This window comes from Fulmarus glacialis, unplaced genomic scaffold (assembly GCF_000690835.1).
Source record: "Fulmarus glacialis isolate BGI_N327 unplaced genomic scaffold, ASM69083v1 scaffold860, whole genome shotgun sequence".
Lineage (NCBI taxonomy): Eukaryota > Metazoa > Chordata > Aves > Procellariiformes > Procellariidae > Fulmarus > Fulmarus glacialis.
In genome coordinates, this window is record NW_009188121.1 from 38,102 (window position 1) to 56,108 (window position 18,007).

General features: G+C 43.1%; 1 protein-coding gene across 1 annotated transcript in view; it reads right to left on the reverse strand.

Moving 5' to 3' along the window:
* Window positions 1–3,789: 3,789 nt before the first annotated feature.
* Window positions 3,790–18,007, reverse strand: part of LOC104076360 — a 51,240-nt gene continuing 37,022 nt past the window's right edge. Inside the window, exon 6 of the mRNA XM_009577199.1 lies at window positions 3,790–3,922. Coding sequence (XP_009575494.1) covers window positions 3,790–3,922 — 133 coding nt within the window. The remainder of the gene's footprint in view (window positions 3,923–18,007) is intronic.

The following is an 18,007-nucleotide window of genomic DNA, read 5'->3' on the forward strand; positions in this document are numbered from 1 at the left end:
AGGGAGAAGATACGGGGATAAGATAGCATCCTTACCCCAGTGAAGCTCTTCGTTTGGCACTGGGAGAGAGAGCACTGGGTTAGTATTTTTCAGTACTACTCCCACGGGATTGCATGAAGCTTGGACTTTGCTGTAAACCTGTTGCACCCAGAGCTGCGTGCAGTCTCCCTGAGGGATGGGGGGCTGGAACGGATTTGCCTGACCAAGTTGAGCAGAGAGTCCTGGCTGTGCTCAAGGAAGGCAAAATAAAATTGCTGAGCAAGAGGGAATTCAGGCGGCAGCCTGCTCTTTACAAAGGCTGATTCTTTTGGCATTCTCCTATGAGAACAGAAGCTCTGGTTTGCTATTTCTCTGCTCCTTACTACAAAACCCCCAAAACAGCACTCCGTGCAGGGAGAATCGTCGATCTAGAAGAGATGACCTATTTCATTGCGGCAGCATATTGGCATGGCCATCTCACATCTGGGACTGGTGGGTTCCCGTGCTGCTGTGCAGTCCCACAGAGCTCCCAGGAGCCCCCATGGGACGCTCTGCCTCTCCCCCCTGCCCCACTGTGCTGCTTCTGCCTCTCCACACCAGTCCCCTGCTCCACCTTTCCATGCCTCTCTCTTCCCTGTGGCCCCTTTCCCACAACATGTATGTATGTGAGCATCTTAACCATCTTCATAACTTTGTGGGACTTTTTTTTTTTAAAGAGATTAAGGTTCCTTTGATTGCAGCCTACAAATTCAATTAAAACTCCACTACAAGACGGGGGTCCTCAATCCAAGAAGCAGCTGTTCTTCCCTTTATCATGGGGTGGTCGTGGTCCAAGCTAACTCCACAAGACGCACAGTATCAATGGGTGACCCCACCCTGGAGCCCGTCTGCTGCAAAAGGAGGCAGATCGCCAAGGAAGAGCCCGGCAGGGAGGCCTGGAGCCATCCCAATTGACTCACATCTACAGTCCACTGACTGTGTTTAGTGCTCTTGATAAAGTGTTTTGTAGTTCACTTCTTAAACCTGGGTTTAATAAAATATGGTTTAGTAAAGCTTAGATAAACCAGATTCGTGAAACAGAGACTGGCTGAATGAGCAAACCTAATGGTGCCTATTACATGACCTCATGCAGCTTTGACATACTGGCACATGATATCCTCTGGGGTTTTACTCTGTGCTGCATAATTTCATCCAGAGAGACACTCTTCCCTCTATTGAAGATATCCATTCTTCCCTAAATGGATGCTCTGTTGGGAAATGGACAGAGTGCAAAGCTGCATCATGTCAATAAAATACAGCAGAATATTTTACTGATGATGCACATGTGCTATGAGGAACTAGGAAACAAATTCAGCTATTGAAACAGCTATTACAGGCACCATCCAGTGCAGAACTGCAGAACTGTGTCTGCACCAAAGCAAGCCACATCTCAAATTACATAAACCCTGTAGGGGTTTTTTTGTTGTTGATTATTATTATTGGGGGGTGGGTGGGCACAAACACTGGCACATGATTTTGAAGTCCACAGCTATAAAGAACAGCAGAGAATATGTAAAAGAGATTTCTTGACATGATGTTTGCCTTAGTACTCAGTAGTTAATAGCTACTAGCTACTGGGTGGGGGTTAATGCAGAAACAGCCCCCTCGGCCCTGGGGCCATGCTGTTCAGAGCACAGGAGAGGCTGAGGGGCAAATGAGAGGCAGAAGAAGCCTAGCTGGCCTGACAACACATGATGGACCACCCAAGGACATGACTGATGAGACGGTTGGGTCTCAATGGTTTTGGCTACTTGTGAATGCTGCTTGCTCTTCTGCAAATGGCCTCCAGGAGGGACCCAGAGAGAAGCCCTAACCTACCCTACAGCCCACGGCTCCAAGGAAGGCAAATTTAAATATCAAGTTAGTTATATTAAACTCATGTTCCAGCATGGCTTAGGAAGAAACAAAGCAAGACAGAGCTCAGGGAAATGCAAATCTTTTATCTGACTTAGCTAGGCTAACTGCCAAGTAGAAGATCATTCTAGGTAGAAAGCGAGCCCTGTAGAAAGCCACGGGATGCTGTCTTTAATGTGCTAATGTCTTAGACTTACAACGTCTGAACTATCAGCTTTCTACCTGACCAGCCTAACTAAAGGGAGTAATTCAGCCATTAAGGGAAAGGCAAGTGCTGCAGGTAGAAGAATTACAGACCTGACTTTGCTCTTCACTGAGAAGACAGAACAGCTGCAGGTCATGGAACTGTTCATTACAGCACTGAAGGATGCAGGTGTATAGATTTTACACTGTACTTTGGAGCAAGAAATAGGGTCTGAGATTAGAGTCAGAGGAAAAGAAATACATACCTCTTTTTGTATTAGAATAAAAGCCTATGTATGTTGCAGCTGAAATTCTTGCATTACAAAGAAAGATAACAAAAATATGTTTATAAATTCACATTGCATGAACAGAACAAAGGCTATTTTCTCAGGGCACAGAAAAGTCACAAGTCAAGCAAGGATGGAAACCTCCAGTTCTCCCACTACTCTGCAACAGCTGCTCCTCTGCATGTTCTCACTCCAGCTGATGCCTGGTGCCAAGTCTTCCAAAGACGTTCAGATACCTAACTTCCATGATATGAACCCAGACTGCTTAATCCCAGTCCCCTAGACTACTCACTTTCAGCTTGTGACCCGCAAACCCCTACAGATAATTTCCCAGAGGTCTGTGACTGATAACTGGGAAGAGCAAGTTCATGTACTGCTCTGCAGTATGTGAAATTTCTACATTTCACCTTCCACAGAAAGAATTTAGAGGCTCATGACTCAAAAGAGCTTGAAAACCACACAACTGGGCAATCTTTCTTTCTAAAACACTTCATTTTGCATTACAAGTAACAGGGCCTGACTGGCATCTGACCTGCACTGGGCCCTACAATCATACAAGATTTTAATTATATAGCAGGCGACAGATATGCTCTGCACAACAAGCATTAAACTAACATGCGGGACAGGGAGTATAAGTATACATAATTGGCCGCATTGCCCTAGATACTTTTATTATTTTATATAATCCTGTATCAGTAAATTTGCATTTTCTCACACTTCTGCATTGCTTGCATGATGAACTTCTATTTTCCTACCCATCCTCCTCTGTCCTGGTAATGAAAGTGGTTCTGGAAGAAAGAACAGATGTTTGGGACTTCATGTAAACATGCTTTTGCCGCTCTGAAAAACTAAAAGGAAATGGCTTGTGTTAAAATAGTTAGCTGCAGACCACAGCTTTTTAAAGACAGTCTATTAAGAGCGATGAGGCAGTGTGGTTGAGGATTGCCTACACGCCGGGACTGCCCGGCAGAGCTCCCCAGGTGCTCCGGTGCTGAAGGGTGATGCCCACCACGGGAAGTGACTCCGCAACAGTCCCTGCCAAACAGCTTATTCTGCTAAAGCTAATCCAGCTAATTTCCCCATTCAGATGAATCACTGCTCTTTGTATGACATTAGCAACCAGCTGAAGCCCAAGCCTTGTAGCAGTGAAAACTATAACACTGTCAGCTCGAGATCTGAAAGCATGGAAGAGACTTGGTATACAGAGCTTGTCTCAGGTCTTTGTCTTACATGATGATTTTTCTCTTTCACCAATCTTTCTTCCTGATCAGGAGAGACTGTGGAAACAATATATGAAGCTTTCAGGCAATTCTCAGTTTGGATTAATCTTTCAATGAACTTGACTTTGGGACACAGGGAATTCAGAGCTGCTCTGTTTCCTTTCACCAGTTGCCAGATGCATGACTTCCACCAGCATGTTTGATAGATCCTCCTGTCTGCAGAAAGCTCAAAGAAACCAGGACACCGCCTCTGCGCAGTGCCTGTGAAGAGGATTCCCCGAGACCGGGCCAATAAAGCTGCCCTTCCTGGGGGAGGTGGCATAGTGCACCTTCCTCCTGCAGTGGACGCTGAGGTCCCACCTAGGAGCAGAACAGATCTAGATGAGTTATGAATCACCTGCAATAGATTTATTTCCACATACCTTCCCCATCCCTTATTCTATGGCTATGGCTATGGCTCTTGCACCAACAGTTTGGGCAGCTACTCCAGACAAGCCTTTCTGTATTAAATTTGGGAGATTGAGAATTAAACTGTATTAACTGTGATACTAATGAGAGTTGGCAAGGATGATATTAATAAAATGCAGAGTGCCGTAAGTAAGCTCTTACTACTCAGTGAGATTCATGACAATTCTGAATAGATGCTTCAATAGAAATTTTTAGACTGCAAGATTATCATTGGGTTATTTTCTGTAATAACTTTGGATAAAAATATAATAGTTTCCTGTTTGCAGTGTACAGATCCAATAAGCTGCCTCAGGTATTAGTATCCAACAGGCAAATGATAAATGGCAGGGTTATGAAATAGTGCAAGTGCCTCCATATCTCACTCTGTCCTTTTACCTTCGATGAGGTGTTTTCCATGCTTAACCAAACAGATCTGTCTATTTATATCTCACATTTACTAAAATTTCAGTAGATGTCAGCAGCTGAAAGAAATTATCACATTAAAGTGAAATACAAAATACGTACGATTAAAGGTAGTGCTCAAAAATGTCAGTTGATGCACACACTTTACTTACTGCCTTGTTTGTGCATAATATGGTTCAATTTGCATTGATTCATTCCTCCCTTTGCCATTTCTCTTAATTCACAGTGTCATGTTTTTATGAGCTGGTGCTGCAGGAAAATCTACAAGCAAAGCACGTATTGTTGATATGACACTGGCAACCCAAGAAGTACGCACGGATCATCTCACTACTTTCCCATTGCTTCTGAAACAGTCTGCCTTTTATTTACCACTGTGTTAGACTTGGTCTTCTACAGATGACAATTTGCAATCACTTTTCTCCTTTTCTTCAGCTAGTTCAGATACAGTCATTATGAAAAACGAGATAAAAATAATCAAACTCAAAAAACCTCCCAGTGATTGGATCTGATTGTAGATGCCTCAATTGCAATGCAGCTGAAATTACTGATGTATTACAGTTCTTGAAAGCAATTTTCTTGCCGTAAATCTGGTAGGAATCTCGAATAAATTGTAGCTATTGATCACTAGCCTTCATATTTCCCACACAGAAAGTCTGTTTCTTTGTCCACATTGTAGGCAGCCTCGCTTGCTCCCAGGTTTGTTTTAGAGTGAACCAACTAATCCTTTTCTATGGGAAACTGGGCACATTTGATAGGATAGGTCACCACAGAGTCTGATCCAAGCAGACAGCATAGATGCAGACTGCACCAAGTTTGACTTCTGCATCACAGGGAACATTGCAATTTCAAAAATATTCATGCTCTCTCTTGGGTACACAAAGAATACCCTAGCATTATGCCTAAAGACATCATTCTGCAGGCTGTAACAGAGCCCTCTCAGAACTCACACAATCATAGAATCATAGGATGATTTTGGTTGGAAAAGACATTTAAGATCATTGAGTTCGACCGTAAACCTAACACCGCCAAGTCCACCACTAAACCATGTCCCTAAGTGCCACATCTACACGTCTTTCAAGAAGTGTTGAATAAGTAATAATTACACCTCAGGACTATCCCATGGTGCCCCGAATAGACCCGGTCAAAGTGCTATGCAGTGTGGATATAGGCAACATGCTGGCCTTCAGCAGGGTGGATACAAATCAGCCCAGCCAGCCAGCCCAGGGTGTCTTTTGGGTCAGTCCACAGTGGTACGACAGACACAGTGACAGGACCAATGCTTAAATGAATCTGAGCGCTCTCCTGCTCCAGACAAACACCTCATAGCAGGGGTTAGGATACGCCAGGATATCTTTGTTCAAGTGTATCTGATAAGGCACTACGGTAAGATGGTGAGTGATTTCATTTCATCTCTGGCTGTCTTGGGGCTGACAGCAAGGAGATCCTCAGAAAAGAGGAATGACTTGTCCTCATGGGTGGCAATGGTCTCTCTGCAGGGCTCTCACTGATAGCGCATCTCCTATGAGACTGCTGTCCTGCTGCTCAAAGGGGTCCTCAGGGGTAGCTGGCAAACGGCTGTGCTCCATCACCTGGCATGAGAATATTTAGAGCAGAGCAGAAGGGAGAGCATTTTGGAGCAATGCCATAAATAGCTCTCTTCTCTGTACTTTCCTGCTTTCTAGCCCAACCAAGATGCTCGCTGCTCCCCTTGTTCTTGGAAGAGGGAACCAATGCTACCCAAGCACTTCTCACCCCTGAGAAAACTCACCTTGTCGCAGGACCTTTGCTCATGCATAGCGTGAGCCAGGCTCTGTCCTGCAGCGATTGCAGCACCCCTACTTCTCCACCCAGCAAGGACTCCAGCACTTTGTTTCTTTGTTGTCTTTTGCCCCTTCTATAGGAAGATGAATGTATACAGTCATTGGCTCCAGGATTTAGCTCAGTGACTTAAAATAATCGAATGGAAACAACTGTGTTCTTAGCTGCCTTACACAGTAAGTCCCAGTGAGGCGGCAGAAGCCTCTGTTACTGCTTCAGGTGATACAACCCTACCACAAAGTCCTTACTGTCCACAGTAGTTCTGTAAGCAGAAATTTAGAAAACTAAGGGTGGATTCTTGTTTCTGGCCACCCGTCCCTAGTTTCAATGCCCAGGACCATGCATGAGCTGTTGGCTGTTTTTGTCCATCATCCTTTGCTGTAGTACTACATAGTCATTGAATGTGAACTAACTCCGAGTTGATTCCCATGAAGGATTGCCACAGGAAGAGCAACAAACAGCAGACAAAATAGGCTGAAGATGATTCTATGACTCTATGAAAAGCTCACAGAGGAGGCAGTCTCCCCTCTCGTTCAGTGGTTCGGTGGTTGGGACCTTCAAAAACAACACCATGATGTCTCAGGTCCAAACTCTAATTTTGTCTAATGAGACTTGAATCCACACCAGCACACTCCAATAAAGTGCTCATTGGTGCTTATAGGGGCAAGAAATGCTCTTAATCCCTTCTGCTGACAGGTGGTCTGGATGAAGCTATGATGGGGTTGGTACAAAACTGATTAATAAATGTGCCCAGAGAGTTTTCTGTAGGTCACACAGAGAGTGGCTCTGCAGGGGCCTGCCCCAGACCTGATTTTGTTCAGCTTCTCACTAATGACTTGGACAGTGAAATACAGACAACGTCTATCAAGTGCCTAGATGGTATGGTGCAAGGAGGGGCAGATTCTGGGAAGAACAGGGGAAGGGGGACAGCTGAATTCAACTCAACCCTGACAAACTGGAAAAATAGTCTGAAAAAATAGGTTAAAGCTCAGTAAAGGCAAGTGAAAGGTGTCACTTCAAGCGGGACTAATCATGGTCATAGATTGGGGCGGTGAGCTATGCAGCAGCCTTTCAAAAAAAGGGCTCAATTATTAGTGAACAGTATACTATCAGAGAGAAAAAGAATGTAGTCATTCTGGAATATATGAGTGGGAAAATGGCTTGCACCACAGACTGAGTCATCCCTCTGATCTGGTCACAGTGATGACTGGTACAGCCTCAATTGGGACATAATACTACGTTTCAGGCATCACACTTCCAGGAAGACCTTAACAATAATTATTAGCAATCTAAAAACATACAATCTGCAAGGAAATACTGAAAGTTGAACTGTCTGCCTAAAAAACATGTCAAAAATTATGACTGAAGTCTTCTACTATCTAGAAGTTTGCTGTGGAGAGGAAGGGACTTTTTTTTTCTCTGTCATGAAGGTCATGAAGGTTCAGATAACAAATAATGTGTTCAAAGACTAGCAGAAAAGATTCAATTCAATATTAGAAATAGCTTTCCAGTGATAAAGGTAATAAAGCCTCGAAACAACTTATCTTGGGAGACCATGGGGTGCTGGAGGTCTTCAGAAGAGGATGGACGAATGTTAAGCGAGGAACAGCTGATCCTGCTTGGAGCAGAGGGATGGACCAGGGACTCTCCTGAAGTCCTTCCCGCTGTATTTTTCTGTGACTCAAGGCAGCAGCCCTGGGTTCATCTGCGACTACCTGTAACTCCTTTCAATAACACTTTTCAAGACTGTGTCAGCGCTGTGGATTAAAATGAGGTTAATTTCTACGAAATCCAAGGTAGCAAGGGAGCTGTAGACATCTCAGGCAATCAGTGTGATAACAAATGTAAGGAACTGTACTGATTATCCTCCTTTGGCAAAGGCAATGACCTGAACTGCCGACTCCCTGGACTGCTGCTACCCTATGTTAACCATAGAGTTAGTTGTCTCCTCCTAAATCATTAAATGTTTCAAAACACAGCACAAAATTCCTAAAAAGGAATCTCAAATCTGAGCACTGTGAGAGAGGTTGGAACAAGAAATCCAAATTACACTTGCAACTGGATTTTGAAGGTTAACGAAGGAAAAACAGGAAAAGAGAAAGAAGGGGGCGAGTTTGGACTCGCTCCCACCACCTCTGCTGGAGGAGCAGTCTGGATGCTTGTCCTAACCCCTTAAAACCAGGACTGGGAGACGAAAACTCAGTCCTCTGCGTTTGTTTCAAATTCGTAACTTGTTTTGTCTAGGTGTTCTCACTACACTACGCGCTGGCACATTAATCATTTGTTCATATAGATATTACAAGATTTTAAGTAGATAAAACAGCGTGGAGCTGACAGCCCTCCTACACCTGGCTGGTGGTGACTCCTCTTTAATTCATCTTTCCAGATGGGTGATCTTGGATGCTCTCTCACCCTGACTTGCCTTGAAAATTGACCCAGTGCAATGGTGAACAGGTGATAAAATACCCTGTAGCCTTAGTATCTGACAGATATGTGTTGGAGGAAGGTAGCTGTAAATCCCGCTCCTCTACACCCACACAAGCTGAGTTTGATCCAGCCCCTGCCCAAGTCTGTTGCAAAATTCCCACTGACTGCAAATGGACTTGGACTGAGTTTATGAGCCACATAATTTACAGGATGTCTCAGCTGCCTGAACTAATGTCCATCTGTTTCAATGCCATTTACGACGCCTAACAAATCGGTTGAGCCCGGGGGCTAGGCTGGGCCTGACAGGCAAACGCCAAATGGAAACCTGGGCTGTCACTGCTGCTGCAAAACAGCTCTTCGGACACAGCCATTTCTCAGGGAGCCTTCCCCGCAGCAGCGCTCGTGCGCTTGCTCTTCATCTCCCAGCCGAGGGGGTACCCGGGCAGGGGGGTGCCTTTAGGGTCAGCTGGAACGGGAGGAAGCAGCTGAGTGTCCATCCTCACGGCGCCCCGCCGGGTCCTCATGCCCCATGGCAGGCAGCGGCTGGCAATGAGCATTTGTCAGCTTTCTAGACAGGTAAGATGTTGCCAAACCATTACAAAGGTCTACAGGATAAAAAACTGATTCCTGAGCTGCACATACTTTTAGAGGTAAATATTTAGTTTGCATGCATGAGGGAATTAAAATAGGTACCAGAAACTGGTTAACAGCTACTATACTCTGGCAGTCCAACTGAGAAAGCATATTTACCTTAAAAAATGAAGAGGGAAAAATTAAGAAATAAGAATTAATATACTTGGAAGAGGAATAATGGATTTTTCCATTCAATGGTAAGAAAAAGATTTTTTTTTAAATCTATTTGAGTTGACCTGAAATGAATTTATATTTTGGAAACAATAATATATATATGTGTGTCCCCCAGTTTAATTTCTGGTCAACCAAATGATATTGTTAGAACTAATGTTGTGTTTTCTTTTGGGGTTATTTAGCCTTTTAAACCTGTTGTGTGGTTTGGGTTCTTTTTAAGTTGGGTAAAGTTTTCAACAAAAACTCTTATTTCAAAACTAATGCCACGTCTTCAGCTTAAAAATGCAGAAATCATGTTTCTCAAACATGTTCAGATTATAACTACGCTTCTGTCCAGCATAACTAGGTGATCAAAGTTGATTTGATCCAAGTTGCATTTGGAGCCCAGCTGGCCCTTTTCTCCCCCAGACCTCACTTCATTTCTGGAGGAGTTTTTCCTTCACCCCACAGGCTTGCCAAGCCCTCGGGAAAGAGCCCGACACAGCCGGCCGTGAGGTAGCTGTGGAATGAGGTGGCCTTGCACTGCCTCCTGATGGGACCACATTTGTGCATTAATTACAGTAAAGAGAGTCGGCTCTCTCTTTCTGTATCATTTTGCCTGTGCCAGGTTGGTGAGGGCAAGGCAAAGGTGTGGGGCGAAGAAGCAGTTTAAACTTGACCACCCACTAGCCACTGCACGGTGATAAGAGATGAGTCCGGAGTGTTCTGCGATGGATGCGGCTTTTCCTCATGCACACCCTCCGCCTGGAAACGCGGGGCTTCAATAAAAACTTCCACCAAAGCAAAGTTAGCATGTGTGCAAATTCACTCATTTCAGTCTCATCAAGCCATAAATTTGTTTCTTGCTCCTTGCTACAATTATCTTGAAGGCGTATTTGTAGAGCATCGGTGTTTAACAGGCAGAGGCAGCCTGGCAGCCGCCCCACACAAAATGCTGGATTTTGTGAACCAGTGAAGTATCGTCTGACCATGCAGCCTTCCCTCCTCTCAGACCACTGGGTACCAGATCCAGCTCGTTGGGGTTGAAAGGAAATGAGAGAAAACTAACCAAATGCTGTTGGTTAATGTCAAAACTTGTTGCAGAGATCGGAGGTAAAAGCCGAAAGGCACAGCGCAGACACAGCCGCTGGCCGGAGACAGGATGGCTCAAAGGGCAGCAGACGCTCCCACAGGTACTGCCGGCTTGTTAGGGTGTTTTTAACACACAATAATTTTTTTCTACTAAATGGGGATGCCTCATCCTGATCTTACATGTAATGGTTTCAAAAAGTCTTCTACCTGCAAGCAGTGTTTTAGGGGTAAGACAGCTAAGGACCAAACAGCAGTTAAACCAGTGTGGTTTGACCACTCCAATGCGACAATTCCAGCTTTTTTAAATTTAACTACCTAATTGCCCAAGTTTCTCATATAGCTCATGGAGGAAGGTAGGTGACTCTTCAAGGCCTCAGAAAAGACTGAGAGCCAAGTTAGAGGGGCAGAGAAGATTTAGGTACATGGAAATTTATTTCATACAAATGTAAATCTGGCCTTCCTGCAGCCAAGGGCAACTTAACATTTGTACAGAAAGAGTGAAAGTGCAGTCCTTACAGTAGGCTGGATATTTTAAACATAGAGCTCAATTGCAGGTCTATGACATGGAAAATGTGGGATGTTTATTTTCTACAAGAGTTTCAATTTAGAAGTGGAAAAAAAGGTACCAAGCTAGGATCTGTCTTTTAAATGAAAAACGAAAATATTCCAAGTTGTGGCAGTGGTTGCTTGGGGCTGCCTGGCCAGCTGCAGCCTGGCTATGGGAAGGGATTCTGCAGCCCAGCTGCTAGATGAAATCCCAACCTTGCAAAAATCAGCAGTAAAACTCCCATTTATTGTAAGGATCACAGAATTTCCCTGATATCCTTGTGTCATTCTGAACTTGATCATGTTTTCTCCATGAAAAGGATGATGTTTCCAGGGCGGGTAGTTATTTTCTACATCACACGGTTGTGATCTGGTTGTTCTCACAAGGATCAGACGTTCAGTGAGTGGCAGGTTTGCCTGCTTAATAGAAACCTGAATTTGACAGGGGAAGGGACAGAAAGCTGCTGTAGACATCGGACATCAATAACACAGAGCTCCACCGACCCAGAAGAAAGGAAGGATTTACCTGACACACTGGTACCCACGCGGGGAGGCCACTAAACGTTAGAGTGGCTGCCATCATTAAGAAGATGGATTTCTTTGTTAGTCTTTCCTGTAGTTTCTCTGTACCTCAGTTGTATTCAGGAGATCTTATAATTTTTTCCCCGGCGGCTAATTTAACAAGCTGAAACAGTTTTTTCGTTCTCACCTTGGATGTCATTATTTTTAAAAAGAGACAAGCTGACCCAGGACTGTGCAATTAAATTGTTAAATTTGTAAACAGACTAATAATACATTGGTAGCAGTTGGGATATACTTTACCCTTCATTGCTAGCTAGCTAGAAAAAGCTGCTGATACAATTAAACAGCATTTTATATACAGTGATTCCTAATTCTTTTCCTAGTCACGTATTTTCATTTTAATAACCAACTTTTATAAATTAATTAGATAAAACTGTTCCTCTCATTTTCTTACGTTTCTGATGTTTCTGTGTCTCTCCTCAGTAGCTCATTTTCTTTTATTTCTTTTTCCTCTCATGTTTATACCTATATCATACTGTATCTTCATCCAATTTTTACTGCCATGTGTCTATAAAGATAATGTTTTTATCAATAAGGCACACATCAGAGATGAATAGCAATGTGGAACTAAACCTACTAAGCTGTGAATAAAAGAATTCTTAGCTGTACTTTGTAGTTAACTTTCTGCTTAGGAACATTTACTTTTCTGTAGAGGATATTTTACAAAATGTAGCTTAAAAAAGAAAAGCTTAAAGCATATGTACCTGGACTGGTTTGGGGAAGAGTGAGTCAAAGAGATTATAGGAGGGCATGACGTCAAGCTTTCACATTTCAGGCATTAATTGGCCACTAAGAAGGAACGGCTGAAGCGTAGGAGAAGGGTTAATTTTGGTGGGCACTAACAAAGAGCAGAGAGCTTCCCGGTGCTTTTATTTCTCAATCTTGCTGCAATACAAATTAAGCCTGTGAACGTTTTTTGAAAGGCAAGGCAAGCAGATGTGAGGACGCTGCACTGGGATGAGGAGATGATGTCTGCTTGCAGTCTTACCACCTCCAGCCAAGTCTTCTGCTGCAAGTACTGCGTGCAGCAAAGCGGGGCTGGGCTGCAGCACCTCCAAGCATCCTGGCACATCGCACAGCTGGCTGTCGGGGTAATGCTTTCCTCTAGATTAAGAGAGTGTATGTCAGAAGATGATGTTAAAAAAAAAAAGTTGCAAGTATTGGAGGTGCTTTGGAACTAACTCCAGTTCCTATAACCTGTCTAATTCTGTTGGTGGCTGAAATCCTGACCATTCTGAAGTCAGAGATAAAAGTGCTGCTGACTCCAGAGGTCCGAGGAGACCACTGGCCATCTTTGCTGCTTGCTCCCACCAGAGCTGGTTGGGTTTGATGGTGCTTTTTTGTGTGCTGACAAGCCGCAGTGACAGGGGGACTGCATTTTGACAGTGGGTCAGGTCGAAAGACCTTCCAGACCCTGCACTTCTCAAGAGGACAAGCTTGCCCCAGATTGACAATTTGGCCTTTTTAGAGCTAAATTGTAAAGCCACCCTGGGCATGCACAGAGGATAGAAAGGACCTGAGGCTGTAAAATTAGCTGCTTCCAACCTGCTGCTTCCAGGCAGAGTGATGGGCAGAAACTTGCATGCTAGCACAGAGATGGGCAGATTGGGTGTCCATCATCCAGGGCTAAGGGTAAGAGAGGGCTGCCAGTCACCCTCCAAAAAGATGGATGCTGATTTGCTCCCCAAGGAAGTTAAAGAGAAAGAAGAATTTAAACTATGTAAGTTTGTCCAGCTCCTGGACACCAGAGCAAGTTGTTGCCCCTTATTTTGGGTGGACTGTGGTATGACAAAACAGTTCTTCGCCAAAAATTAAGCAAGCAGTTTCTGTTTCATCTGAATATGAGCAAAATGCATACAATGGCTTTAAAAAACTTATAAAATGATGACTCTATAATGTTTAAAAAAGTATTTGGAAAACTTAGAGAATACAGTATGCAGAAGCATTGCACTGCTATATAAATAAATAGAAACGGAAACATTCAAAGCAGAATACAAGGTCCTGCCTGTGTTTTTTGAATCCTATAGACCCCCGTGGCAGGGATTATACTCTATGTTAATTGTGCAGTGTGTTTTACTTTCTGCAAAATTCCATAATGCAAGGATAACAGAAGCATTTTGAAAATGTACTATAAGAGGTTATCAGCTCTGCTCAGAGTCTAAGATATATATACACAAAACATATAAGGAAATCAAGCATTTGTTGAAAAATGAAAGTAAAGTAGCTCTACGAGGGTCAGTGAGACATTGCCTTTCATTCACTATCCTAAGCTGATGTTTTCTATTAGAAGAGCTTTAGGTGGAATGTGCCTGGGATGTTTTAAGCAGAAGAACAGGGATCAAGACAAGATTAACTAGGATGATGAAAACCCTGAAGTACACATTAGCCTATGTTGTGTTAGCTTGTGCCTTTCTGTATACAAAAAACCGGATTATACATGTATGCCCTATTATTCAACAGGCATTAATGACTGTTCGCATTTACACAAACTCCATGAAGTCAGCTGCATTTCATGGATAGTGACTAATCCATGACTTTTTCTATATCTTTATAGAAATATCTTGGGAAATACTTAAAAGTATGCTATAGATTTCTCCCTCTTTATGAGCTGGTAAGACTACAAAGAAATTGCTACATTTTCTAAGCATGCATTAAGAGAGAACAAGGATTTTTTGTCTGATGAAATAGTTTTACATGTTCTTAGTCCAGCTGCTACTGTGAGAGTTGTAGTTTAAAAAAAGAAATAAACACAGCTGCATTTAGTCATAATGTTTAGTAAGCAAGATGCCTTAATACACAGAGATGCAATGAAAAAAAAAAACAAACCCTGTGGCAACCTCCCAGTTCTAAAACTCTGAAAAAAACCCATGTGGTTCAGTTTTTAAATGGTGGTTTTAAACTCATTATAGTCTTCTGTAAAGCCAGTGAAGACAATGATATTTCTGAAATGGTCATGAGTTAGTTTGCAGAATTGTAAGAAAATTATAAGGATTTGGCTGCATATGTAGTTGTAAATGGAAACTATTGTGTTAGTCTGATTCTAGTACGGGAAATTACTTTCTCAGACATACGTTTTTTATCTTTTTAATAGATTTCAGGTTGTTTAATCTGCTTTGTAACCTAAACTATTGAGAAATGGTGCATGAGAAATATTTATTTTCAGATTCATCCCCTCTTCTACAACGAAAGTCTACTGTATATTTTTTTTCCTCCTTCTTATTCGGATACAGAGCCAGAAGCAAAATCTGCTTGCAAAACTCAACACTTGAGTAATCATGTGGCCATTAGTGTATTCAGTGTATTAACCACAATTATCTAATGAGAATAGATACTCTGTGCATGTAATTGACATGCACAGAAAATGTGCAGGCACACTATGTACAGCAATTTGCCCTATAGTGCTTAACGTGTTAGGAGCGCTCACCAGCTCTCGTTTTCTATCTGGTGCTTCATAGTCTTTAATATTCTTCTACGAATAGGAAGCAGACAATCTCTGCTTTCCTTAAGGTACAAATGGCTGTTTAAATGAAATCAGTAACATAGCCCACCTTACTGCAAAGCACTATTGATGCTCCTCCCAGCTTTTCTTTGCCAATCCCTAAAATGACAACACGCTGAAGATTAAATTCAGTGGGACATTTTAACACTCAGCAAGAAATTGTCCAGCATTAACTCAGCTCACTTATTGCTTCTGAGTATCCTGGAGGTTCTTCTGGGTACTGCTGCAGTATCTCTGGGAGCTCTAGAAAATCTTGCTGTGGTCCACGCTCAGGTGCGTGTCTCCTCTCTCGGCCAGCATGGTCATCAGCACTGTTTTCTTTTCAGGATACCAATCAGAAAAGCTATTTCTTTTCACAAGTACAGGCTTTCCTGTTGAAACAAACGTCGATAATTTCAAAGCTATTAGGCAGCTACTGAAATCAGTCTGAAAAATGCCATGTCAACTAAAACACAGTGTAGTGACAGATGTGGAGCTAAAAATACCAGTTTGACAATTTTTTGAAAAGTCAGACCCTACTGACAGATGTATTGCAGGCTCAGTCCCTCGTGGTCTGGGCACAGACATGGACTAGCGAGCAAGAAAAGCAATATGTGGGAAGAGCCAAGGGCTGGAGCGAGGCGAGGCTGGACTGCTCCCTGGAGCACAACCCTGCTGGGGTTGGAGCACTGCAGGGTTAGAGCAGCTCTGCTGGCCCAGCCGCGCTGCAGCAAGACATGGTCTTGTTTTATCCCCTGTGCCAAAGGTTTGGGTCCCCATCTCCTGACGATTCCCTTGTGGAGGGAGAAACTGCTACTGTCCGCTTAAAAAGCCACAGGAGATTTAGCACAAAGGCAGACAGCTCTACCCTCCATAACTCATACTCATGCCATACTAAGGTGTGTTTCTTTCCACCAGGTGCAGTATAAAACCATGGCCCCTGGCAGACTCCCAAGCCCTGGTTATTACATTATTGCATTACAAATGTTTACCCAAGGAGCTTATCTTCTGTTTCTGCCTCCGAAGTTACCCCCTTTCATTAAACATCCCTCCCCAGCCCTATCTGACTCTCCTTGCAGTTTTACCCCTACTACGATTCTCACTCCCAAAAATTTCCTGCAAATGAATGTGACAAATTGCTGTGAGCTGGACATCAGCTTTTTTCCGCTGCAAAAAAATTGACCTTTTTTTAATTTCAATTTTTCACTATTCTGCTTTAAACCAAGGTCAAGCCTCTCCCCTCTACCCAAACCATTTAATCATGCAACATTTGTTACTTTTCTCTCTTTTTTCCCTAGTATAGTTTCTAACACATACAGAAAAAGGTGCTGGAGCTTGAATTCCCTGGTAGCACGTTCTCAAATTTTCAGTGTCTCTCCAGAAAGATGTGATTAAAAATAGACAAAGGAATTGCTTTGCAGACTTCAGCATCTTCTGGCTATTTTCTCCAACTAATTGCTGCAGTTGACCACTAAAGCCAGGTTTACTGCCTGATGGGCCATTTCAGTGTTTGAAAAAAAGACACTTAGAAAAATGCAATGGCCAGCTTTACCGAATCATTGTGTCAAACCTATATAAAGTCGCCTACCAATAAATTTAATGAGAATGAACTAAATAGCTTTCTACTGATGTAAAAGTCTTATATTTCCAGACAGGGCAAGGGACTTTGTTATACCACACTACCGGCAAGCGTCTGCTTTTGTCTGTCATTTTCCCTCTCCGGACTCTGATTTTATTATCATATTGCTGTAATGAAAAGCACAAATCATCTGGACAGCAATGGCAAGGAGCCATATCTCACCACTCTGATGTCACCAAATGACTATATTTCAAGGCTTTGCCATCATACAACTTTTGTGAAAAATACCAGCTATTTTGAGGACTAGCGTGCAAATAAACAGGAGCTGGCTACTGGCTACATGGGTCTCCTCTGAGTCACGTCAGACAGATATTTCAGCCCTGCCTTTGCCTGTGCCCTTCACTCCTGGCTGGCTGCGGCAGCTCCCTGCACAGCGGCTCCCTACGGAGCCTTCTGCGCTCCTCCGTGGGGACCAGGGGCTGGGGCTCGGGATTTCCTTGAGGGGAAAGTCAAACATTACAGCACAGCAGGGAAAGTTCTGTTTTCCCCGTAGTTTCACACACTGCAAACAAGTGTTTCATTGCTATTGCTCTATTCGTAATCCAATTACTTCGTGTGTTGTTCTCTCCCATCCAACAGCAGGAAACGCTGCTTTCTGAATTGCACACATTCATTGTGACTTGTATGCAAAATTCCCACAGTAGAAATAGCACTGTGATATTGTCGCTTTTTTCAGGCTCAATTCCCTCTTCTTTAAATTAAGAAGTCACTGGACTGGAGCACTAACTCAGCATTGTTTCAGCTTTCTGTCGATATTCAAATCGCCTCCCAGCAAACTAAGCCCACTCATGTGCTAAGAAACAGCTGTGAGCAAATCTTATTTGGATCTTTGTGTAAAAAGCCACAGGATGGAGATCGAATCTGGAGAAACTGAGTGACCTTGCTTTAAAGGGCAGCTAAACTTTAATGTCTTTAGAGAAACATTCCAGAAAGAGTTAGTGATTGAGATATGTAATGTGATATCTGGAAAACTGACCCCAATTTCTGGTTACTGACCCTCATCTTACCTGCTACTGCTGCAGAAAGCTCAAGTAGCTGTGCAAAGGCAAGTGTGAACACACTCAGACTGTGCCAAAGGTAATGTTACATTTCTACCAACAAGAAGAATTAAGTGGGGAAAAAATGATGGGGTTTGCTTTGGAAAATTTTGCAAGTAATTGCTTCATTTTAAAAAAATCAATCCAAAACTATACAAAAAACCGAAGTG